Source organism: Heloderma suspectum, chromosome 1, assembly GCF_057233095.1.
Source record: "Heloderma suspectum isolate Gila_16-S chromosome 1, 16-S_ref, whole genome shotgun sequence".
NCBI lineage: Eukaryota > Metazoa > Chordata > Lepidosauria > Squamata > Helodermatidae > Heloderma > Heloderma suspectum.
The window spans coordinates 137,058,825-137,084,106 of record NC_139458.1 but is presented as its reverse complement, the minus strand read 5'-3'; the positions used below and the strand labels follow the sequence as shown (position 1 = coordinate 137,084,106).

General features: G+C 47.5%; 1 protein-coding gene and 1 long non-coding RNA gene across 8 annotated transcripts in view; one reads left to right on the top strand and one right to left on the bottom strand.

Moving 5' to 3' along the window:
• Nucleotides 1-21,397, bottom strand: part of PITPNM1 (phosphatidylinositol transfer protein membrane associated 1) — a 29,618-nt gene extending 8,221 nt beyond the window's left edge. Inside the window, exons 1-17 of one of the 7 annotated variants that reach the window (XM_084860181.1) lie at nucleotides 21,001-21,302; nucleotides 17,653-17,830; nucleotides 17,309-17,401; nucleotides 16,880-16,960; nucleotides 16,610-16,731; nucleotides 15,274-15,495; nucleotides 12,288-12,599; nucleotides 10,958-11,053; nucleotides 9,275-9,382; nucleotides 8,446-8,507; nucleotides 7,969-8,210; nucleotides 7,118-7,307; nucleotides 6,042-6,149; nucleotides 5,469-5,650; nucleotides 3,881-4,080; nucleotides 3,592-3,762; nucleotides 1,515-1,667 (exon numbers count right to left, since the gene is read on the bottom strand). In XM_084860181.1, coding sequence (XP_084716307.1) covers nucleotides 1,515-1,667; nucleotides 3,592-3,762; nucleotides 3,881-4,080; nucleotides 5,469-5,650; nucleotides 6,042-6,149; nucleotides 7,118-7,307; nucleotides 7,969-8,210; nucleotides 8,446-8,507; nucleotides 9,275-9,382; nucleotides 10,958-11,053; nucleotides 12,288-12,599; nucleotides 15,274-15,355 — 1,906 coding nt within the window. In that variant the 5' untranslated portion in view covers nucleotides 15,356-15,495; nucleotides 16,610-16,731; nucleotides 16,880-16,960; ... (1 more) ...; nucleotides 17,653-17,830; nucleotides 21,001-21,302. Of the gene's footprint in view, nucleotides 1-1,514; nucleotides 1,668-3,591; nucleotides 3,763-3,880; nucleotides 4,081-5,468; nucleotides 5,651-6,041; nucleotides 6,150-7,117; nucleotides 7,308-7,968; nucleotides 8,211-8,445; nucleotides 8,508-9,274; nucleotides 9,383-10,957; nucleotides 11,054-12,287; nucleotides 12,600-15,273; nucleotides 15,496-16,609; nucleotides 16,732-16,879; nucleotides 17,095-17,308; nucleotides 17,402-17,652; nucleotides 17,831-19,488; nucleotides 19,579-21,000 lie in introns of those variants that run through there. The other 6 variants (XM_084860171.1, XM_084860193.1, XM_084860164.1 and 3 more) reach the window with 6 other exon arrangements.
• The window catches only part of LOC146357977 (uncharacterized), a 717,854-nt gene that overhangs the window by 110,071 nt on the left and 582,501 nt on the right, over nucleotides 1-25,282 (top strand). The gene's annotated exons all lie outside the window — the stretch shown is intronic.

Genomic DNA, 25,282 nt, shown 5'->3' with positions numbered 1-25,282 from the left:
TTTGAGATGCAGGGAAAAACAGAAGTGAACAATGCAGTACAAAATCAGGGATCCACGTCTTTTGTGTTGTCAGTGTCATGATATATGAGCCAATCGTAATTATACTACAATAGCTGTGCAGGGCATATGACCCTAAGGCAACATGTGCTAGAGCAGAGCTATGGTGAGCATGCTTCACCCTAATGCTGCACAAATGCAGGTTGTTTTATTCCCCTACACTCTATCTGGCCTGTCTTCTTAATGAAAGGTACATAGCACAGACAGCCAAAGAAGGGGACGTCTAAGTGAAAACCCACCGCAAGAGTCCCTGGCCTTCACAGCCTAACATCTTGCCCTTCCAAGCCCCCAGTCCAGCACCATCCCCAATTTCCACGCCAACCTCCACTTCAAAACAAGAGCTTCAAGGTAATCTAAGCAGGTCACCAAATGACCAAACTAGACTTGTTATTAAATGCATCTTTGCATTTAATTTGCAGGTTTTTAAAATGCAACTAGCACCAATTGGGGAGGGAGGCTAACAATTATTGGGAGCCCAACAGGGACAGGGGAGGAATTTAACCTTTTCTTCCCCGACTGCACTCCCTTCTCTGAAGCTGGTATTTGCTTTGGGGAAAATCCTGATAATTAACAGCCCCCAACTGATGTTAGTTTTAAAAATCCCACTCATTCAAGTAGGATGAACTTGAATGACATATCCAGTTTGGCCCTAGATACCCAATCTTTGACAGCAATTGATACATTTCATTTATTTCAATGGGCTCCTTACATTCTGCTTCAATTACATTTAAGTGCCCTGGCTGTACACAGGATTGCATCCTTTTACTCTTTATCCACTGTAACAGAGCTCTCATTTTTATTAGTATGAGAGACACTAAACTGATGGCTTAGCAGAGCCAGAAGACTGGAAACACTCCAGCCCAGAATGCAAATGACATGAAGGGGCACAATATGGCCAAGCATCACTGTGGAATTTGGGTGTGCCAGTCAAGCATTTTCTTGGCAGCACAGCAAACATTCAACCCTTGCAAAATGAACTCATTTGACTCGTGGACACAAGCATCATTGTTCAGGTTCCTGTCTGGAACTGCAGTTAATATATTCAGAAAAGACTGTCCAATATATATTGAACTGCTCAGTGTGAGGGGACAGTTTTATTCACCAATGTGTTAAGATATGAGGGGGAACAGGAAAGACAGATCCTCAGGTTATGAGTGACCATACAAGCAGCAGGTTACAAGCACTTTGATCAAATGAATACGTGAAACACTTAATAATCTACTGTTTCTCATGGCTAAAAGAGCTGAGTAAGTACTGCTGCAAAAATTAATGAGCATTCATTAAAAACAAAATACAAACACTGGTTTTAAAATGTAAAAGAGAAAAAACTGACCACCAAATGGCCACACATTACCAAACAACAATGGATTCAGATGAATAACAGACATGGGGCCAGACCTGAACTGTGGTTTTGTGTAAATGGTGAAAAAATGAGAAGCAGACAGCAGGGCACTCACTCTTGACAACTTCGCTGGTGCTGGTTACAGTGCTCTCGCTTGCGGTGGCCTCATTCCCTTTCCAGAAGCCCCCAAACGCCCCTGTCGGAGTGGGGGGAGTCACAAGGTCTAGCTCATCCATGAAGAGAGAAGAGTGAGTCTGCAAGGCCTCAGCTAGGCCAAGGAGGAAGGTATAAGCAGAGGTGAGCACAGCAACTGCCACACATCCACCAATCACTCTCAGTCCTCCACTGGCCCTCTGACCACTGACTACAAACCCTAAAGCACCCTTCCTCAGATGCAGTCCTAACCAAGGTGCCTTTTGCACACACAGCCAGCATCAAAGGCGCAGCTTCAAGCATGCCGTATTATAGGTGTGTGTGTGGGGATGCATGCATAACATGACCTCATGGGTGTGGTCTGGGTGCTGATTCCTCGAAAAAGACCCACTCAATCAGACTTGTCCATGTGGTCACGATATTCACCTGCCATGTGGGATCAAAGTGGCTATGATGTGCGAGGGCACCTTAAGGTTCCCAGATACAATGTGGAACAGAGCTCAGTGCAGTTCCAAGTAAGGAACACATTTATGTTTCCATTTAACTTATACTCCACAATCTCTCCCTCTCTGTCACCCCCCCCCCACCTACTACTACTAGTAGTGGTAATAATAATAATAGAAAGACTGATAACAAAAATATTCAATCCAAAAAGGAAAAACAAATTGAACAAAACCTATATATTTTTCCCATCAATGGAAGAAGAGAGCAGAGGTTCCAAACTCCTACTGTTGGTAACCAAAAAAGAACGAAGGAGGGCGTTTCCCCTCCTGCCTTTATATATGAAGCAGGGAACATTCTGAGGTGGGAAGAATACTTCCTCCTTGAGCCTAACACTTTTCAGGTGCTGGTTGTGCCACTGACTGATCCCATATGTGGGAATGCATGCAACCAAAACTTTTAAAATTGGGGATGAGGACTAAAGCTGAATCAAATAAAGTGCAACAGAATAAAGTGGTAGAATGGGCTTGTTATCCTTCTGACTGTGGTAGGGGATCACAATTTTTTTAATGCTCCCCCACATAAAACTACCTGCAAATAGAACTCTGGCACAGAAAGGTTCTAGCTCACCCCTTACCATTTAGGCCAGATTTCTATTTCCAGGGAGTATTTAATGTAAGGCAGCAAGTTGCCATTCCATCTGGCTGCAGCAGCAGCAGAGGTGGGAAGCAAGGCCAGGGCCACTCGCTCTGCTGACAGGCCAGCTCCACCGTGTCCCTCATTCTCCCTAAACAGCTTCCATGCAGGCTGGCCACTGTAAGAACAATGTGGCTTTAAGAACTGGTGCCTGAGTTTGCTTGTTTTCCTCTGCCCTCCTCATCCTTTTCTTCTTTTCTTTCACATCATGTCTTTTCAATTGTCAGCCTATCTTGTTTGTTATTAATCTGCAGTAAGCCATTCCGGGAGCCTTTTCGGAGGAAGAACCAAATGCCGGAAGTGAATGCCTGTCAAGTGGCCCTCCCCGGCTCTGCTGCCTGCGAAGACAGCCCCAGGGGGTCCTTGTGCTGGGGCAGCTTTCACGCCCCTGCAGCACACCGATGGGAACCTCTGCACCGGCTGAGATTCTCAGCACAGCAGAAGACACGACTCCCCTTATTACTTAATACAGGGCAACTTGTGGCCTTCCAGATGTTTTGGCCTACAACTCCCACAATCTCTCACCATTAGCTGTGCTGGCTAGGGATGATGGGAGTTGTAGGCCCAGAAATCTGGAGGGCCACAAGCTGCCTATGCCTGGCCTAATAGAATGCTAGTGCTCCCTAGAACAGATATCTGTTCTATTCTCCACTGTGCCTCATATTTAAAACCAGCCCTGCCCTTCCTGCATTGCCCCAGTCCTTGAAAATCCAGCCTTGCATCTGCATCTGCAACTCTAGCAAAATACAGAACCACCCAACACCACATCTCACAAGTCCCTCCATCTCTAGGCCCCTGCATCTCACTCCTGCTACAGCACATCCACATGCATATTCCCCAAGGGGCAGAAACAGCACATCCCCAGGGAGTCCAAAGCTGTCTGTTTTGGTGGTTTTTCTCACCTAACGACGTGGACGAGCCATCTCCCAGTGGATACTTCTGGTAGCGGGGAACACCAAAGGGGGGCATGGCGTGGAACTGCTGGGCCAGCAGAGGTTCCAGGCGGGAGGCACAGGGGTCAGCTGCATGGAACAGGTTGTAGATCTGTTCACAGGCTGGGCGCATCTGGGCCACTGAAGGGGCAAGAGAAAGGGTGTGAAAAGCCTGCACCATCAACAGAGGAGAGAGAGAGGCAAAAGGAAAATGGCAAGGGAAGGCAAGGCAAGAGGATGGGAGAAAGGAGGCCCTTACCATCCATGTTAGGCATCACCGTCTTCCGCAGGGCAAGGACCAGCCCCAGGGGTGAGCCAAACAAGAAGAAACCAGACACTTTGAACTCCAGCTTCCCAACCGTGCTTGGCCCCTCAAAAGTCTCAACCATGGAGGATGAAGAGTTACTGCTACGCCGAGGGTCTCCTTCTGCCTCTGAGGCAGGCATGCTAGCCTGCAGGCTAGGGACAGCAGGAAAAGACTCTGTCACTGCCAGAAAGCTCTCTCCCCCAGAACTACTTTCCCTATGAAGAGCACATCTAGGATGCCTGTAGGCAGCCAGTTTACACTGCCAGCAGCAAAGTCAGCACCACGTTCCATGATCTGTTTGTCCTCCCTCCCTATGTAGCCACTGGGGAGTTCACTGAAGCAGCACAGCCTAGACAGAAGTCTTGTGCTGTCAACCCTTCCCACACATCACCCCTCCCTCATATATCAGAACCTTTCTCTTTTTTAAAAATAGTGAATTTGCAGCACTGTATCTATGTACCCTTTCATCTTAGACACCTTGCTTGTTAATTTCTGTTACCAGACACGAAGCCAGCTACTTCAATATCCTAGGGCCCAGTTATTGCATTAATTTATATCAAGATTTCCCCTTCCTCCCTTTTTGTGCACACCACATCTCATTTATTGGGGTATGGATATGTGCATAGATACAATTGGACAGCTTCAACATTATTTTCAAGGGAGTTAAAGACATCCCAGAGGGCAACTGTGGGGAGAAAAACATACATATGAATGGAATGCATGTGAAGATTAACACCAAGGGTGCTTCCAGACAGAACAGGTCCTAGAGAGCTACCAATCAAAGGACATTGCACACCTATTCCATCCTCCTCCTTTTCTGCGGTAGGAAAGTAGATAGAAAAAGCAGTGCAAAAACATAGGAGGATTACAAGTGGAAGATGACATTGCCTGGACCCCTGGTAAAATTCTGTGAATGAAACAGGGTGATCACATAATAAAAGCCTAATCAGGAAGCTACCTAAATATAGCAGGGAACAAATACTCCTTGCTAGCAATATTGTCAGCAAATATTTGTGAATTTCATAATTTTATAAGACAGCCTTCCCCAACCTGGTGTCCCCCAGACAACTTGTGACTCTCACCATTAGCTATGCTGGCTACGACTGATGGGAATTGTGGCCAACCAGATATTTGGGCCTACAAGTTGCCCACACCTGGCTTAGAATTTCAGATTAAAGGAGACTCCCTGTGGCTGAAGCAGCCTGTTCTGTATACGCACTTTAGTGTTGGAGGAATCTACTAAGAAAGGCCTCTTATCTAATACTGGGTGTCAGGCAGCTGTGCTTTACAGAAGAGTGCACATTTGACTAAGGGTGCAATCCTATGCATGTTTAGACAGAAAAAAGTCCTACAATTCCCAGCATCCTTCAGCCAGCCATGCTGGCTGAGGGATGCTGGGAGTTGTTGGACTTTTTTCTGTCTAAACATGCACAGGATTGCGCCCAAGCTTCCATTCCTGATGAGTCCCAGTCTAATCCTATCAATTCTGTCATCTAGAAGGCTGATCTTCTTCACAGTCGCTCCTCCCATATCTTCTCACCTGGACAAGAACTGCTGCTGCTGCGAAGAGTCGCCCTCCTGTACCACATTGTCATTGCGCTTCTGGGTGGGTGGGAGCACTCCTGGCTCAGGACTGGCACGGCCCATCCCCCCAAATGCCTCTGCCCTCTCAAGCAGGGGGTCTCGTGACACAGAAGTCTCTGGAGAAAGCAGCTCAGTGTTCTGAAAGACAGGATGGAGCAGCGAGGGTATGTTTTGGTTCTACTGAGGAGATTCAAAAGCCTTCCCTATTGTGAAGCGCATATTAAAAGGGCAGGATCTTCTCTGGTACTAGTAGAATTCCCTGAGCCTCAAAGCAGATGGAAATAGGGCAGATGACTGATTGGACATACATGCATACTGGAACAAGAATGTCTGGGTAGACAATACTTGGATTGCCCATTGCTACAGCCAAATCAAAAGAGAATCTTGTTTCTCCCATGTCAACTCTCTGTTCCTCCCCTCATCTTAAAACCACCTTGCCAGCCTTCCTTCCTCTCTCAGAGCTCAAAAGAACAAAGCAGCAAATCCTAGGCGCACATAAGGAGATCTGTCCCATGGCTCAGAAACTGACCATGCTGCCACGGCGGCTGCTCCCACGACTGCCTGACCCGCCAGCCCGACTGTGGCAGAGGGCATCAAAGGCCAGGATCCCCCCAACGCAGTCCCCGATCAGCAGCACCTGGAAGGGGGCAAGTGAAAACATAGTTAACATCCCACTACTGGAAGAAGCTGACGTCTAATCAGACTAAGCACAAGCATCACCAACTTTTAAAGCAAACCCAGAGAGGTAGGATCCACAAACTGCACTCCCACCCCTTCCTATCACTAAGAATTGGGACTGGAGTAGTTGAGTGCATCCTCGAGAGCTTGTGCTCCAGACCTAGCTCACTTTGTATCTTGTTCAAAAATCCTACTGGGGAAATAGAGCTGAATACTACAGAGGTCTCTGCTCAGAAGAGACCGGTACTGGTGGTCTACTGCAATGTTGCAATTGCCCAACACAGCATAGCACAAAACTACCAGCATGGTCTGATATGGAATCCTGAGGATCTGAACTTTCATCATAAAAACAAAGGCAAGAACCTAGGATTGTTGGGACGCACACAACCCTGAAATCACATGGGCAGCAAGTGACGTCTTCGCTGTTTTAACAGTTCCGAGCCAAGGAATCTTGGGCATTTTAGTTTTATAAAAAGCACACGGATCTGTAATGCAGAAGTCACAGCACTTTCCCCAAACTACTAATCTCAACCATTCTTTTGAGGAAGCTATGAGAGTTAAACTGGTGCAAATCTGTAGCACAGATATGCCCCCATTAATCAGGAGGCGGTCTAGGTGGAGCTTCTGACAGTTGATGTACTATTATTCAAAGGGTCACTGCCTCTCCACTTCTATACATACATTGCCCCCAAATCTTCTGAATACTAGCCTTCCTTTCCCCAGAAAAGAAGATACTTAACCCTATTTAAAAAGAAGTAGCGGCAGAAGAAATAGAAGACCAAGAAGAAAAAGGACTACCACCGCAGCATATAGGTTAAAATGTGTGTTCCAACTGGAGCATTTGAGCCTCAGAAATGTAAGGTTTTCTTCACAATATTTCAGATTCCTCCTCTTCCATGCCAACCCTGATATATCCCACCCCCTCACCTGGCCACAGAAGCCAGTGCCATCAGGGGAGTGGATGAAATTAGCATAGGCCTGGTTGGTACGGGAAATGACGGTCGCAACGGCGTTCTGGTAACTGCCCGAGGAGGTGGCCAGCAGAGGCAAAGCAGCCAGCGGGATGTGATCTTGGCTACTGGACAGACTGTCACCATCGTGGCTGTAGGGGCTGAGTCTGGGAAAGGAGAGGAGAAAAATGATCAGGTCACTAACTCAGTCCAAGTGCCTGCTAACACTTAGGCAGCCAAAGCCTCGGCTCAGAAGGTGCCTCTTTGCTGCGATCATCAGATTGCCTAGAGCCAAAGGCATCAATAGTCAGCCAGGCCACTGAGAAAGAGAGGCACCCTCAGCACACAGTCTAAGAACTGGCCTCAGGCCAGCAGTCATTCCAAGATTGATGGTGAGAGTTCCACCCTAATATCCAAAGCTCCTGAGTGGCTGAGGGAAGAGAGCCAGAGCTCTATAAAAAAAAAAAAAAGGGAACAGCATTATCTTGTGAAACGCCTGCCCTAAGATCTCCAGCCTTCACCCAAAACACAGCTCCTCCTCCTGCACTCTCAGGTGCACATCATCCACTTCAAGTTCTTTGCCTACATCTCCGTGCATACTACCACAGAGTACAGACCTCATCCTTTTCTTGATAGCACAGCACCCACCAAATTAAAAGACTAACACTGGCAATGGATTCCCACACAGCCAGCACGGAGAAAGCTCCATGGCTCTTATTTAGCATAAATACACACTTCACACTCAACTGCCTCAAGCTCTGGATTAGACAGGCAAAGGAACAGCCCTGCCCCCGCCCCCCCAATCGCCTGACAGAAAATGCTTCCTACTTAGAGACAAGGGCATAGGCAGCAGCACAGATAGGCGGGCAAGGCACCAGGCGCAATGCAATGTGGCCCAATGCCTCAGGGAAGTGTAGACGAGTGACTGAGTCCAAGGTGGCAGTGAGCGTGTGCACATCAGCCTGTTTGGAGCCTGGCTCTCCCACGCCCTGGTCTAGGATGTTGCCACTGTGGAGGATCAGGAAGAGCGCATGGATGCGGCATGTCCTGGAGAGGTCTTCCGAGCCGGCCTATGGAAGGAGACATGGGGAAGAGTGAAGGACATCACTGCAGTGGACATGGGCTGGGGCTGCTATCACCCAAGCCAGGATGGAGGAATTGAAGCTGGTGCCCCATGCAGTCCAGCCAGGACTCTGGAAATGTGGCTTAGGAGATAACAACCAGAAGCCCTCTCCTGTGGCTTGGTGCCACAGCTCTGAAAGTACTAAAGTGGGAAGACAGCACGGTGGAGATGGGTTTGCTCACCTCTGGTGGGCCAGGCGCAGTGACCCCATCACTATCTGGCTTGGCTGCCCCAGTAGTATCAACTGCAAAGACAAGTTATTTCAGAGAGCGGCACTGGGTAGAGAAGGAAAGGAAAGCAATGACAGGCTCGAGGGGGCGTGGCAGATAGCAATCACAGCTGGGGATGGGAGAAGGAAGAGTGGCCTTCACAGTTAAACTTCAAGGGACAAAGAGACAGAGAAATCTGTCACCAGAACCCCAGGCTCTTGCAACTATGAGGCAAAGAAGTCCAGGAATCTGCTTGGCTATGCTTAGGCTACAAAAGGTGGAAGATAATGTTGAACACAGAAGGCAACAACATGCACTTTGGGTATTTTTAAATAGCAAGCTTCTAGACCATTGGTACCAGAGAAAAACATAAAAATACGTTTGTTGTTTTCCAGAAAGGATTGAAAATAGACATGGGCTAGATGTGAATTCCATTGGTCAGTGGAAAGGAAGGGGTGGTGAGAGAAAACTACTTTCAGTTAATTTCCTCCCATCCCTTTTACACCCTTGTAAGGGAAAAAAATGAAAACACAATATTAAAGCCCTTTTTAAAAAAAATCTACCACAGCCCTAAAATACCCTAATTGTATAATCAAATTGCATGAAGTGAACATAAAAACCAAAAACAAAACAAACTTCTATACAAGTTGGATCAATTTTTAGAATGCAAGCCATTTGCAGAATTTGAGATGTGTGGTCACAGACTTTGGGATCCTTTGGCAGAGATTTTCAGAAGCCCCAATAAAGACCACTGGACACATCCAAGGCCCCATTCTATTCTGTATGTGAACGGCTCTCTCACCAAGAACATCATCCGGCTCACTCGGTCGCTCTAGAGTGTCGAGAAAGTCATTTGAGTTCCACTTGGTGATTTCCTTGGCAAAAACATCATCGCTGTCTGAGAAATCCTCTAGGGAAGGAAAAGTTATTGAGAGGCATGCACGGTGCAGAACATACTGCCACACCCACCACAATTACAGCCATAGTTCACAAAGAGGAGACAACATTTAACGATATAAAGGAGGTGCATTGTAAGTCAGACTGCTGGTCCATATAGTTCAGAACCACCTACTCTGTCTGGCAGTAGCTCTCCAGACTCTCAGGCAGGAGTTTTTAGCTGTCTTACAATCTGTGACCTTTAACTAGAAATTGAAAAAGCTCCCAGGTTCAATTCCTGGCATCTCCAGTGAGGAATGGGAAACACCCCAGTTTGAAACCCTGGAGAATGTCTGGCCACCAGTGCAGACCAGCAACCACCATGCTGATGGGAGTTGTCCGAAAACACCAGGTTGGGGAAGGCTGATGTAGACAATGGACCAAAGCTCTGATCAGTATAAGGTAGCTTCCTATATTTCCTATGAATGTGGAGCATTACACATACAAAAGCATGTGTTTTACCACTGAGCTAAAATCTGGTTTGCATAAGAACATAAGAAGAGCCGTGCTGAATCAGACCAAAGGCCTATCTAGCCCAGCAATCTGTTCCCACAGTGGCCCATCAGATGCCTATGGGAAGCCCACCAACAGGACTTGATCACAACAGAACCTTCCTGCTCGTGTTCTCTAGCAACTGGTATACAGAGGCATGCTGCTCTGATATTGGAGGTCATATACAGCCGTCATGGCTAGTAGCTTTATCTTCCGTGGGTTTGTCTAATTCCCTTTTAAAGGCATCTAAGTTGGTGGCCATCACTACATCTTGTGCTAGCAAATTCCATAGTTTAACTGTGCACTGTGCATATGTGCACATACCCTGTACAAAGAGTAAAGACCACAGATTCTGATTTTCCCCTCTCCACACAAATCCAAATGAAGAAGGGGTACAGGTGTACCATTAAAAAAAACCTTAGGAATTACTAGATTTACTAGACCAGAAGTTGCTTGTAATATGGTCTATAATATTATACCCGTATTCTTTGAGACTGGAGGGAGGGGGGGGGGGCTACTTTCAAGAAAATGAATGAACATGCTTTTTCCCCAGTACAGTTCTGCTTCCCCATCAAATTATGCTCGTAGTTATGAAGCTGTATGACAGCCAGTGTGGCATAGTTATTAAGCATGCTGGAGATCAAAGTTCAAATCCCTACTCAGTCAGGAAGTTCACTTGGTGATCTTGGGCCAGTCACTCTCTTAGCCTAACCTACCTCACAGGGTTGTTGTCAGGATAAAAGGGAGGGGAGACAACCTTGTAAGCTACTCTGAGCTCCTTGGACAAACGGTGGGAGAAAAATGTAGTAAAATAAATAAAAAATTAGTCTGGGGAGAGGAATCCAAACAAGTCCATCTCCCAACACATATGAGATGAGGAGGGCTGGTTCACACAGGTCCCTGAAAATCAGCCTCTACGTGCCTGTAGTAGCAGCTGTCAGAACCAACAGCTACAGGCACCAACAGATGACCCGCTTTCAACTCTGAGACCTTTCAGAAACAAATGCACACACAGGATGCTCCTCTCTTCAGCACTACGTACTTCAGCACTACGTACCATGAGCATCAAAGAATTCCTCCTCAGAACTGTTCTCGGAGTCCCGTGCAATGTTTTGCATCCGCCACTCTGATAAGCTGTGGGGAGACACTGCAGCTGCACAGAGACATCAAGCACAGAGAGATCAGGATCAAGAGTTTTACAGAATTCTTTCTGTGGAAGGCCAGCAATAAGCAGAAAGTCACCTCAAATCTAAAGCAAGCCTCCCTCACTCCCATCTGAAAATAAGCCAGGGTGCTTCCAGATGGACAGCTCCTAGCACTAACAATCAAAAGGCATTGTACAGCTGTTCTATCTTTCACTCCTTAATGGTTTTTTGTGGTAAGGAAAAAGATGGAAGAAGCAGTGGCGGGGGGAAGGAGGGGGTTACAAGTGAAAGATGGTATCGACACACACATACCTGTAAAATTCCGTGTTTGAGGCAAGGAAATTGCATAATAAAAGCCTTGACTGGAAGCACCCACAAAAGCCTTCCCCATACAAGCAACAGCCAACTACTTCTCACAGGCTGCGTACAGGTGATTACTTCTGTAGAGCAACTGGAATTACTTCTCCCTAATTGCAACTGTGACCTTCAGCATCAGTACCTTACTACTGTACAAATATGAAGGGGAGGTCTTGCTGTGGGGAGCCTGCTGTCTCAGTTTTGCTAATTTTTAATTGCAGCAGCTTCCCCTCATCTCAGACAAGAGAACTGAGTGGTGAAATTGACTAACCAGACTGCAAACAACTGCTGGTGCAATCAATTTCACAAGAGAACTTCTGTACTGTTTCCCCCACCCACCTGCATTTTAAAGTATCCCCATACTTTCATGTGCTATTTTTTTAAGTTCCTAAAGTGCTACAGGCATGGGCAGGGGTGGCCAAGGAGAGAGGAAGGAGAAAAGGTGTGTTACTATCACAGATATTATCCAATAGGTGCCCCTAACCATCTGTATCTAAAATGTACACATATGTACACTATGTCACAAGACAGATGACTGCACATTTCAAAGAATATTTTGATAAAGTATTCCTGATGTGTGTCAAATCCATGTGAGGCAATCCATGCGCTACAGGGAAGTCTACCCAATCCAATTTTTTTTTTTGGGGGGGGGGGGATCCATCCTGATCTCCAATACAGGGATCAGTTAGACACTGAGCATAAAGCAAAACTGATCTGAGATCAGAAGATAATACTCTTGGCCCTTAGAAGATAATGCTTTTGGCAAACCTACCTCCAGTAGCATCAATCATTTATGCTCCAAGGGGGAAAAGTCCTCTCTGATCCTGTCCTATCCTCCTCCTTACAATGGGGCCCGGTATTTCATTTGCTACAGTGATTACTCACCGCCATGCTGAGAAGAGTATGATGAGCGAGAAGATGTTGACCACTGCTTGGCAAATGGATCATCTGGAGAGGAATCGGGAGCCCTTAGGGTGTCGACTCGGTCCTGTTTCTCACGGCCACCTAGCTCAGTTGGGTGTTCAGGGCTGGGTACAGCAGGGCCTATCTCAGGCTCCATGCATGTGGCCATCTTCTGAGCCAGCATGCGTGCTGTCTCCGCCTCCAGCCTCCGGATATCATCCATGGTGAGATCTATCCACTCGTCCTGCCAACACCAGGCCTGGCGATGTGCCCGCAGCATCACCTTTCGTAGTCCTGCAGGGGATGTCCGGAGTTGTGATGGCATAGCTCTCCTCACAAACTCCAGCTAAAACCATAGCTTACCCCTCCATTACCTTTATTTATGAAAAGACCTGGCTTCAGCTTCCAATACAGTAAGGAACATTACATTTCACTCCATGAAATATTTCCACAGGCTTTCCCACAGTTAAGGAAAGTATTAAGGCAGGGATGGGGAACCTCTGGCCCATAGGAGTTCCCCCTCCAGCCCCCAAGCTGCTTCCAGAGGCTCCACCCCTTCTCCCTCCAGCCCTGGCAGGAAACCCCCATTCTCATCTCTGATCAATAATCCGAAATAAGAGGGGATTTAAAGCCATTTAAATACTCTGCTCTTTAAATACTTTCAAACTGTAATGGTATTGAAAAAGCAAGGTATTTAAAAATATGCACAGAACTGAATTGTGCTTTGTGTGCCTGAAAGCTGTTGCGCTGGGGCTAACTCCCCAGTAAACACGAGTAGAATTGAGTTGTGGTTTGTATGCCTAGTGGGAAAAGCCCAAACTGGTACAAATTACAACTAGCCCTGCCCACTTTGCTTTGGCCCCACCTACTTTGTCATTGGCCCCACACATGTGCCCTTAGCCCTGCCTCTTGCTGGAATGCTCCCCCACCACAGACCCTTCCCAAAGTGGAATTTGGCCCCTGTGCCGAGAAAGTTTCCCCACTTCTGCATTAAGGTTCTGGTTCAGATTTATATAGGAGACCAAGGTTAGAAAATTGGCAGCAGGCCATTGGATTGCATGCCCCGCTCCTCTTGTGTGTGGATCCCCCCCTACCCCACCCTCCTTGACCTGGTTTTGGCATTATCTTCAACCATCATTAATTTAGGTTAAACTGAGACTGGATACACTTCTAAAGTCACTTTGAGAGATGATTTTAACACTGTATCCAAGTAACACCAAACTGATGGGGTAAAAGGCAGAGTGTATTTGTGCATGAGAGAGGAAACGGGGGATGGGCCCAATCTCTAGTTCAGTTGTAAGTCTGAACCAGGCCTAAGTCAAAATATAATATCCACATTGACTTTGTAGGAAATATCTATGAGTAAAAAGCAGGCAGGAGTCTCATCGCTTATTGACATATTGGAATGACCCTTTATCTGAGAATAGCATGTCATCCCTATATCAGCCCATCCAACATTTCACTGGAGGCAACTAATACACAACGCAACAGTAAACAAATTAAGTGTGCTGCTTCTGATAAACTGCTATCTAGTCAGTTTCCTTCCTAACATTACTTTCTATTCCTAACATATCAAATGTTAACTTCACACTATGAAGTGTCTGTCAAGCCAGCTTTTATTTGGAGTTAATAAAAAATTATCACAAACAATTTCAATCTGAAGTCTCTTTTAGAAATCCAGGACTCTGTGCTCGAATCCACAAAATGAAAAATGTGTAAATGGTTTACAGAAGGCTCTTGCCTTCCCCATAATCCTTTGCCTAGTAATGCAAGGAACACAAGCTAAGTATGTAGGCAGTGAAAACTTTCCCAATTTCACAGCTGGAAATTGCTGTACAGGTTTAGATACCAATTTGGTAACTGCCAGGAGCTAATTTGCACAGACTGTGTTTACACATACCCTTTTGAAAGGACAAGTTCTACTCTTAATTTGTTATAAGCAACTTCCCTTTATCCACACTCACAGTTTGGATGAGATTTTAGCATCTCATATTTCATGTAATTTGCCCTAAACAAGCATCCACAAACCATGGCTGGGCACAATACCCAACCATTATTTCATGTTATTTCTGTCCTGCCCTCCTTCCCAGCTTTAACTGTGCTGTTGGCGGCAGTCCCTCCTTCCCCAGCATGGGTCTCTCTCTCTCTCTCTCTCTGTCCCTCTCTTGCTCACTGCCTCTCCCACCATGTCCTTTTCCCACTGCATCCCAGCTTTCTCTTACTCGGTTACCATCCCCAACACTTCTGGGGTCACAACCCCTGGAAAACAACAGTGTCAGGAAGTGCATCCCATGTGCCAAACAGCCAACAAATCAGAATCTCTCTTGGCACTTGTCCTACCCTTGCAGCCGGATCTCAAGACTAGCTGCAGAGGTTTGGTAGAGCTGGACTGGAGTAAAAGCTGTGTCAATGATGTGGCTGAAGGGAGTCCTCCATCTTACGGGCTCCAAAGATCACTAGAATTACATCCACAGCTGCCACTTGTTTATGGACCGTGATTCCTAAATAAATAGTTTGATGTGTCAGGGCTATCCTTGGTGACCAGCAGAGAAATATGGAGGCCTCTGCCTTTGAAAGCCACAGGCAACCCAATTATTCCTTTTGAGGCCAGAAAAAAACCCCGTTGAATACTGGAACCACCCTATATTGTTCCTTTAATGCATGTTCTCCAAGGGATGCTTGGAACTGCTGCTGGATCTTTGGGTAGCCATTACGCCTCATTTCACACTGAAGTAGCCCTGACAAAAGTGTGAACGGAAAGGGAAGTTCAGCAGAGGAGGTATGCATAAATGCTGTCACTGAGAAAGCAGGCATCATCCCTCTGCCAATACTACTGAAGGGTATATACCATTCTGCCACCTGGAACCACAATGCAGCCTGAACTAGCCCATCTCCCTAGCCCAAAGACACTTGCTTGGTGGAGGACTGCAAAGGACAGAATGGTGGAGGACATCCCACACATGCTCACCTACATCATGGATGAACTGTTCGATCTTGGACTGCATGCCCCAGTAGCGGAACTCCACCTTACAAAGCTTGTAAGCACACATGAAAGGTCTGGCAACTGCATTCTCCAGCCAGTCATCTCCCAGAGGCCCACGTCCTGTCTTGACTGAGTGGTAAAGCCGGGGATCTTCCTCTGCCTTGTATTCGCCGGGAGAAATGGGGTCCCGCACAATGTCAATGGTGTCTGTGGATAAGTGGAATGAAAGTTGTATGGGAAGTAAGTGCCCGCCTCCATTGAAAACAAGAAAGCCTTTCTTCAGATTCTCTGACTGTCCTTCCCTTCCATGTCACAGTTTGTTCAGACCCTCAGCAAAGACATTCCTTTGCCCCTTCCTCAATCCATATATATCCCTCCCTATCTCTCTTGCCAGCAACCCACTTTTTCCTCATCCCCTCCTGAATTCCAGTACCCTACAACAGGTGTGCTGAACCACTTTCAGCCGGAGGGTTGAATTCCATTTTGGAGAAGGGGGTGTATTCTGTATTCAGGGGCTGTATTCTGGCAGGGAGCGTGGCTGAAGGCAAAAGGGGTGGAGCCAAAAACACCAGCATATTTTAGATTAGCGCTTTCAGATTAGCACTTTTTTTCAACATATTTCAGCATATTAGCTGAAATAGATATTTCAGATTAGTGCTTTAGGGCATATTAGCACATATATTAGCACTTTAGCGCATTAGCGCACATTTCAGATTAGCGCTTTTTTCCAACGTATTTCAGCATTTTTTTTCAACATATTTCAGCATATTTTACATTAGCGCTTTTTCCCCCCCAACCCAGAGGGTTGAGTTGAATTCCATTTTGGAGCAGCTCTCAGGGGCTGCATCCTGGCAGGAAGCGTGGCTCAAGGCAAAAGGGGTGGAGCCAAAAACACCAGCATATTTCAGATTAGCGCTTTTACTGCCAGTAACTAAGCCTTGGGAAGAGGCATTCTGACCTTTTAGAATGGCAAAAAAATGAGCAAAAACCAGGAAACCACCAAACAACTGGTGACTGGGGCCAGGGGAAGGAGGTATGGCCATTTGCGGAACTCCGGAGGGCCAGATTTGGCCCCTGGACCCGAGTTCCTGCACCCCTGCCCTACAAGAAAGGCACAACAGATGCCATGAACTAGATGGGCGACCACAAACTTACACCCAAGTCAGCTTACCGCAGTCCCCCCAAATGTCATTGGATAGTAGCCTCATTAGCCTCTCCCACCCTCCTAATGCTTAGTTGCTCAGCACATCCATATTAACACGTTCCATGACATCCCATATTACACAGAGGGGCATAGACCACTCTGTGTTTGAACACTCACCCAGAATCCTTTGCCTGCGCTCCGCAGCACTTAGGTTGAAGATATTGTTCTGTTTGCCAGCATCCGGCCGGTAATAGGTCTCAATCTCAATAGAAAATTTCTCCACAAAGGGGCAGGTGTATCTGTAGGGGAAAGGGGGGTGAAGCCGACAGTCCTGCCCCACCCAATGGGCAGCCTGAAACCCATCCTCCCACTAAGATAGCTACCTCTTCTCAGCCCTCATCTTCCCCCCTCTCTGCCTTCCCCCCTCCCAAGTTTCTCCCTCTTTACCTGGTGCGTGTGTAGGGATAGGCGTTCCAGGACTCTTCTTCCACCTGCAGAGCTGCCTTGGGTAGGAGGGCACGGAACCAGCTGGGGATGTGAGAGCCCACGTGGTAGATCTTGTGTGTATACTGACCGCTCCCGCCTGGGCCATCGCTGTAGGGCCGGTTGGACAGGATCTCAACCCCACTGCCCTCGCCGCTCGACTCCTCACGGCTTTTCTTCTGGGGAGCAGGAGAGCCAGCCCTGCTCAGCCTGTGCCCCACAACAGCTCTCACCCTTTGACCCTGGTCACACTCTTGTATCACTCATCCCTGCTCAGTTTCTGACCCCACCACCCCTGTCAATCACAGGGCTCTATCTTGCCACAGACATCTGCCACACAGAAACCCATCAGGTTTGCTCTTTGTATTTCATCTCATTCAGCACTGATGTTACCTGGATCATATAGAGCTGGGCGACCTGGTACTCTGTCAGGCTCATGGGCAGCAGGATGTGATATTCCTTGATCAGCATTTTGACAGTCAGGCCCTGCGAGATGAGATAAAGCAGGGGATAAAATGTGTGTAGCCAAGCCCGAGGTAGGAGCTCTATGCAAGTGGCCATCGTTCACTTACAGATATAAAGAGAAAGTACAGCTCAATGGCAAAGAAAGGATTAAGGCAGCTGAAGATATCTGTGATTTGGACAGTAAGTGTCTACCACAACTTCCACCACAGGGATCTCATTCCCTTGCAGGGGGCATTCTGACCCACACACTATGGCAATAATTGGCTTTTCACCTGAACGATTGATTTCTTGCATCACTCAGACTGGTGTTTTTGTTTTTTTCAGTTCAGCCTCGCTGTCAGGAAACAGACATGTGTTGAAACAAATGACTGTATACATCTGGGTGGTGATAAAGATTCTCTGGCCAAAGGCGGCATCTTGAACCTTGTTCTCACTTCCTCAGAAGAGAAGCTGTAAAGAAATCCCCAGTTGACCTTATTTCAAAATACAACCCACTGGGTAGGTTTCCATAGCAACTGTAGGCTAATGTGCAGCTAGGGAGTTTCAACTTATCGAAAGAGAAATGCAGTGGGGAGCAGGAGAGGAGCAGAACCATTTTGACACTCTGCTCCTCTCTACTCCTTGCTGACTCTGGGTCCTCTCACCTGCTTACACAATTGTCATATACACCCCTCCAACTACCTATGCACACACACACCCTTATACTTGCATTTGCCCCCATCACTAGGCCAACAAATCTCAATTTCCTATTGCTCAGCAAACCTCAATTTGCTATTCTTCCAGATTGGGGGTATTCCACCTTCCCACGGAGCTGCTCAAGCCATGAATATACCATGCCAAATTAAAGCTTCAATCCTAAAGGCGCTTATCAGGGTGTAAGCCTTCCAGGTAAACATACATAGGACAATGCTGTCGGTTTATGCTGGCCTTCCCCAACTTGGTGCCCTCCAGACTCTTTGGACTACAACTCCCAGCATTCCTGATCACTGGCCATGCTGGCTGAAAATGATGGGAGTTGAAGTCCAAAACATCTGGAGGGCATCAGGTTGAGGGAGGCTGGTTTGTGTCATCATTGGTAGTGCCTTTGGCTATTCCACCCCTTGCCCTTCCAATTCTTTGCTAGTAGCACATTCTAATCCAACTTTCTGAGGACTTGAGTCACTATCTTTCTATATTTCCTAAATCTTTTACAGTAACATAACAGGCAGAAATTGAACTGGCTTAGCTGTGCCTAGCATGGAGACACAGCGATGAGGAAAGCTACTGAACCTCTGCCTATCATGCAGTTGTTAAAGTCACAGGAGTCCTGCCAGGAAGAAAGGTTGCAACCCTAATAGGGGGCTATTCTCATGTACATCCCCTGCCTCATACACATCCTCCTCCTCTGCCTCTTGGCCCTTGCACTCTGCACCAACACTCAGCTTAACATAAGCATTTATGGAGCACATTTCAAGCATTCAAAGAACTTCACATCTGTTATCTCAGTAATCCATACAACAGCCCTGCAAAGTCAGCCAGCATTATTATCCTCATGCATAGGGGGTTGAGGTTGCAAGAACAGGTGCTGGACTCACAGCTCACACTTTAAAAATTGCTACACCACATCAGTCCTCATAAATCCTTGCACTCTACATCCCGTCTGGAAAACACAGTGCTAGAAGAGGTCAAGAGATTAGCCCATCATAACCAAAATAATGCAGCACAGGCTGTAAAGGAGTAGTCAGCAAGATGTACCATCGCCAGAGATGCATGTAGGGAAAGGACAGGTTACAGAGAACAAACCTAGGTAGCTCAAGCGGTCAAGCTGAGTGTGTCACTCACTATCTGTGGAGATGACATTACTCCACACCAAGCATCCTCCTCCACATTCACAACCAATCAGTATTTGTGAAGAAACTCGTTCCTGAGTTCAAATATGTCAATCATTTTAAGATTCTGAGCTTGAAAACAAAACCCTTCCACTGAAGCATCACAGGAGAAATATCTTCATGCTCATTCCACACAATATTCTCATCTCCAGCTGTGGAGCAAAAGAAAATCAATGGGAAAAAATATCCTGCCAGAGTCACAGGATTAAAGGTCGTATAAAAACCCCCAAATAAACTTACTCATGTTTAACATGAATGAAGTTCAGTTGCTCCCATGAATATACCAGGGAGACTATTCCAGAATTTCACTCCCTTATAAAGCCACGTCCAGCAGTAATAACTTCATGTCCAAACACTCCCATGTCTTGGCCACAACTCGGTCAGTCAGCTACGCATTTAACATACATCATGTTATCTCTAGCAAGCCTTCTTCCTCCAGCGGCAGCTACCCATCCTACAATGTGCTCTCATTCATCCAGACCTAATAACTGTTAGCAATTGAGTGGGCATTAGCAAGATGGTACAGGACACAACAGGACGGAATACACTGAAGGTTTAATCCTAAACATACTTACTTAATAAACATGCACAGGATTGTACTGTGCAGCTGCAACCCTAAGCACACTTACTAGAGAAATAGGGCATACTTCTGAGTATACACACATCCAGGATTGGTGTTTGTATTGTATGGACTTCAATAGTTTAGCCTAAACGCAATGTATTTTTGTTTGTTTCTTGATGTATTTATCTCCAAATTCCACATTTGTCTTTTTAAATGGATAAAGGAAGCAAAGTTACATATCACAAAGCATACTTACCTCAAGAAACAACTCTGAGTTTACCCCCACCAAGCCCTGGCAAAAAGTGTCACTATTTTTTCCCTCAGCAGACCTCTTGCACCTTTAGCAGCCACAGAACAGACCATGTCAGCAGGTGCAGTTTTACACTTATACTACACCTCCATGTTTGGGAATGCTTTAGTTGTTGAATTTATGCATGTTGTCCGGGCATTAAAGGTGCCACAGCCTAGCCAAAAAAGGAGATGGCAATCCGACTGCCCAAGTAGCTACTCAAGGGGCTCAAAGACACTTCCATCCTAGCCAAGGCTCAAGCTAAGGCCAGACTTCAAGGCAACAAGCGCTAACTAAACACTAAAACCAATACAAGCCAAGCCTCAACAAAGCCCACAAACTCATCAGGGAGGCAGAAACGTTTTGAGGAGAGGGCACACCGGCGCGGCTGCCATCACACACCACACCCTCAGGTGAGAGCATCCCAGTTTACCGTTACCGTCGCACAGCAACGTTAGAGAAAGGCGCCCTCTGGCAGTGGGGAAGCGGGGGGCGGGGGTTGTCAGTGGCTGGCACAAGGCCCCCTCCCAAGCAACACGGGCTTTAGAAGACGGGGGGACTAGGAGCAGGGGAAAGGCGTGCTGGGCCACATGGTTTCACTTTCAGGGGCCCAGAGGGCAAGCAGCCCACCCTCTTGGCGGTGTTCCATCTCCTTCTCTTCCGCCCCACATCCCATCTCCTGCGGCGCCATGCAACGCCCCCTTCGTCTTCGCCCCCCACGTTGCAGCCCAAGCAGGCACAGCCCGCCCCTGCCGCCGCCGGTCTCCAGCCCCCCCGCCCCGCGCTAAACCTCCCCAGCCAGCGAGTCCGCGCAGCTCTTGCTTTCGCCGGTTCCTTCCCAGCCCCACGGCTTCGCGCGCACACGACTACCCGCCCGCAGCCGCCCCTCCCGGGCCCAGACCTGCGGCTCGATGGAGGGATGCCGGTGGTGGAAGCAGTGGTATGCTACGACGGGGAGGGGGCCGGTGGAGGAGCGGGGACCTCCGGCCTCACGGAGTCCTCCCTGCGCCCGCCCTCTCGCTGCCGCGGGCTGCCCGGGCGCTGCCAGGGCTCGGCTCCTGCGCGGGCGGCGGGACCATGGTCTGGGGTCGCGGCAATGCGGGGCAGGCTGGGTGTGTGGGGGGCTCCTGCGGCCAGGGACAGGCAACCGGAGCCGGGCCGTCGCCTCCCGCGCCACCGCAGCCGAAAAGCGCGCTCAGCCGCAGTCTCGCAGCCCTTGCGGGGGGGGGAGGAGAGAGCGTGACTGGGAGGGGGTCGGGCAAGGCGAGGAGACGCGGTTTGTGTGAAGGAGTGCAGAGGCGGGGGCACGGAGGGGCCGCGGGCGCGTGGAGGAAAGGGAGGCGAGGAGGCGAGGCTCCGTGCAAGGCGGTGAGGAAACGAGGGCGAGGGGAGGCGACGGCTGCGGGGTATTGGAAGTTAGTGGCCCGCGGCTTCTCCTCGGCGTGGGGGTCCTCCCCTGGCCTTTGGGGGCAGGACGGGCGGGGCACGTTTATTATTCGCCCCCCGTGGGATTCGCGCACACGCGCCAAGAGAAAGGGAGACGTTGCGGCAGAAAAGCTTTCGGGGTTTGCAATTCGAGGAGCTGGTTGGGCTCTGCCAGACAGCAGCGCTGGGAAAGATTACGGTCAGCAGGATCCCGAACCTCCGGGGGTCTCGTTTGGATTCGAGACCGGTGGGGAGCGGGAGGCCTCCCACCGGCCCGGCCCTTCTTTAGCAGAGGTTTAGGTTGCCATAGAAACTGCGACCCCGAGCTTGCAAAGCCTCCGCGCTTCCGTGCCCGCCGTCGCGCTCTTCCCCGCCCCTCCTTCTGTGACATCACAGTTCATTACCCGGGAAACGCCAATGACGTCAGGTGCTAGTGACATCAATAACCGAAAAGGAATGGGGAGCTGCTGCGGGCCTAAGGAAATCTAGAGAACAAAATTGTGTGCAAGTCTCCCAAAGAAAGATGGACGAGTTTCGATTTAAAAAAAAAAAAACAGGTCGGGAATACTTTCGCATTAGAAACCATACTCAAATAGTAAAACCCGAATTGATCGCCAGCAGACTGCCCATTGCTGCCTGAGATGCATCTCATTATGACGTCTTTAATTGCTCTAATAAAGCACCATCCCTCCTCCCTGCCCCGTTCGAATCACAGCATCTCTTCATCCCACTGAGTGCAGGAAACATCTCGATTGGAATAAAATGCGATTAACACAACTCTTTAAATATTGTAGCATTTGTCTGTAGAAGAGGTTCTTCTAACAACATGTAGTGTATGGGCAAAGCACATTGTACATAACTATCAAAGTATAACGAGAAAAAACCATATTCAAAAACACAAAATTAATCCAGTTAGCCTCCTTCCGAACCTGGTGCTCCCCAGATAGGCTAAAACAACAATTCCCATAATCTGCAGCCAGCATGGTCACATGTGGAGGGTACTAGGTTGGGGGATGTGGTCTGTGTCCAACAACACTCATTCCTGGGTTCAGTGTGCACCACTTGATGCAGGGACAGGCCACAATACATTTCTATATTTTTCACTCCAAAGTGTACTATTTTTTGCAAATCTTTTAAAATATAAAGCAATATTTCTCATGTTCAGCTTCCTCTTGTTGGACACAATGTAGAGGTACTTTTTATTTTAATCTGTACTGAATGCCCCTTCAGCAGACACCACAACTACAGCACTACACTCCAAATTTATATCATATTTGACAGCTAATTTAATAGCAAGCTCATTCACAGAACAAAGATGCTTATCTAGATAAACCCTTGCAGGCTCTGTGCCCTTGGCCCCATGGAAGAAGCAGAATGTTGCAATTTCCAAAGGCATTTATTTTAATGTACAGCCTTCATAGATTTTCTTGTATCCACTGCATTCTTGTTCAAAACATTGCTTACACCTTCAGCATATTTACTCAGAAGTAAGCTTCACTGAGTTCACTAGGTCGTGTTGTTGTTCAGTCGTTAAGTTGTGTCCGACTCTTCGTGACCCCATGGACCATAGCACGCCAGGCCTTCCTGTCCTCCGCTCTCTCCCGGAGTGTGCTCAAGTTCATATGCATTGCATCGGTGATGCTATCTAGCCATCTCATCCTCTGCCATCCCCTTCTCCTTTTGCCTTCCATCTTTCCCAGCATCAGGGTCTTTTCTAGGGAGTTTTCGCATTAGGTGGCCAAAATTTTTGAGCTTCAGTTTCACTATCTGTCCTTCCAATGAGCACTCAGGGTTGATTTCCTTTAGGATGGACTGATTTGACCTCCTTGCAGTCCAGGGGACTCGTAAGAGTCTTCTCCAGTACCACAGTTCGAAAGCATCAATTCTTCGTCGCTCAGCCTTCCGTATAGTCCAGCTCTCACAGCCATACGTTACTACTGGGAAAACCATAGCTTTGATTATACGAACCTTTGTCGGCAAGGTGATGTCTCTGCTTCTTACTGTGCTGTCTAGGTTTGCCACAGCTTTCCTCCCAAGGAGCAATCGTCTCTTAATTTCATGGCTACAGTCATCTTCTTTAAGGATCACTGAGCAAAGTATACTTAGGGCACAATCCTATGCGTATTTAGACAAAGAAAAGTCCTACAACTCCCAGCATTCTCCAGCTTTTTGTCTAAACGTGCATAGGATTGTGCCTTAAATCTCAGTGTGTCAGAAGTAGTGAATAAAAGCAACCAAGACAGGTGGGAAGAGCTATTTTTCCAGCCAGGGTTACACAGAAACCATGTGCTCTACTTTTCCTAAATTAGAATGTGTACACACACAGAGGATATTGTAGTGCAACTACCCCAAGTCTTTTATGTGCAGGCAGGATATGGTGCTGCAGTTTTCATTGAAGAAAGACATGTAAAGGTATGGAACATACTTTGACCATGCAGAAAGGATATGTGGCCCTAATGAGCATGTGAAAGTCTCTCTCAAAACAGGTGGGCAACTTGTGACCCTCCAGATGTTATTAGACTGCAACTCCCATCATCGTTCACCATTGACTATGCTTAGGGATGGTGGGAGTTGCAGTCTAGCATCATCTGGCAGGCCACACATTGCCCACTCCTGCTCTCAAAAAAACAAACAGTCCCCCCACACCTTTCAAAACCGTAAAAAAAATTAGCTTTACTTTAAACACCCAGTATGTATCTTTTCAGGAAATGCAGCATGGAGTTATCATTCATACTATAAATGGACAAGTTCTTGGGAGAACAAAAATTTCAAAGGGTGGCACTTAATTGTTTATTGCTGCACATTCAACGGGAAACTCTACTCACCTGAGTTCTCAGACCCCAGTCTTACATACCTTTACCTGGGCGTAAGCCTAACTGATCTGAAGAGCTTCCAAAGTAGGATCATACTCCAGTCAACTGACCAGGTTTCAAAAAAAACTTTTTTGTGAAATAGTTGGCACAAGTCTCATACAGTACTAATAAAAACTGTAAAAATTTGAGCAATTACTTTTGACCAAATGCCCAACCCTATCTCTATTTTCCAAGTGGCTAGGAAGCCTTGAGCAAAAACAAAAGGAGCATTTTCAGCCAAAATAGCTTAGAAGTTCTATTCCCCACCCAGTGAATGAATTATCAATTACTAGCCTTAAGGGCAGAGCTACGTGTTTCACCAGCAAACACCCATTTCCTAATGGTGCAATCCTACAGTCCCTGCAGAGTGTCCCAGAGACAATAGGACTGTTCAGATTCTCCCTCCCAAAGCCATAAACACTGCTATGACTTTGGGAGTGGGACTGCATGATCTGATCCCTCACAGCCACTGTGGAAAGGACCATGGTGCCTGCTTTCTGTAGCCTCAGAGGACATGGTAGAAGTAAAAAAGGGGGCCTTCCAGTGGGTGGGGAGGGGAAAGACCAGGATAAGAAAATCCCTATGGTCTCCAACCCCGACAGCGCACCTCCTCTAGATGGGCTCAAAGGCCTGTTGAGAGGGGGGCGGGGAATTAAAGGTGGACAGAGAGGCAAAAATTGCTCCTCTTGCCCCGCTGGCAGTAGCCTGGCAGGGCATAGGATACTCAGAAGCCTCTTGAGATTGGAGGTTTCTGTCTAGTGGGTGTCAAACTGATAGGGTTGTGCCCTAACTTCATGTTTGCCTCCAAATGCTAATGCAAAGGCAGAGCACTTGCCAATGGGAAGAGTGCTTAATGCATCCCTCACAGACTTCCCTACAACGCATTACCACAAGCCTTCTTTTCCT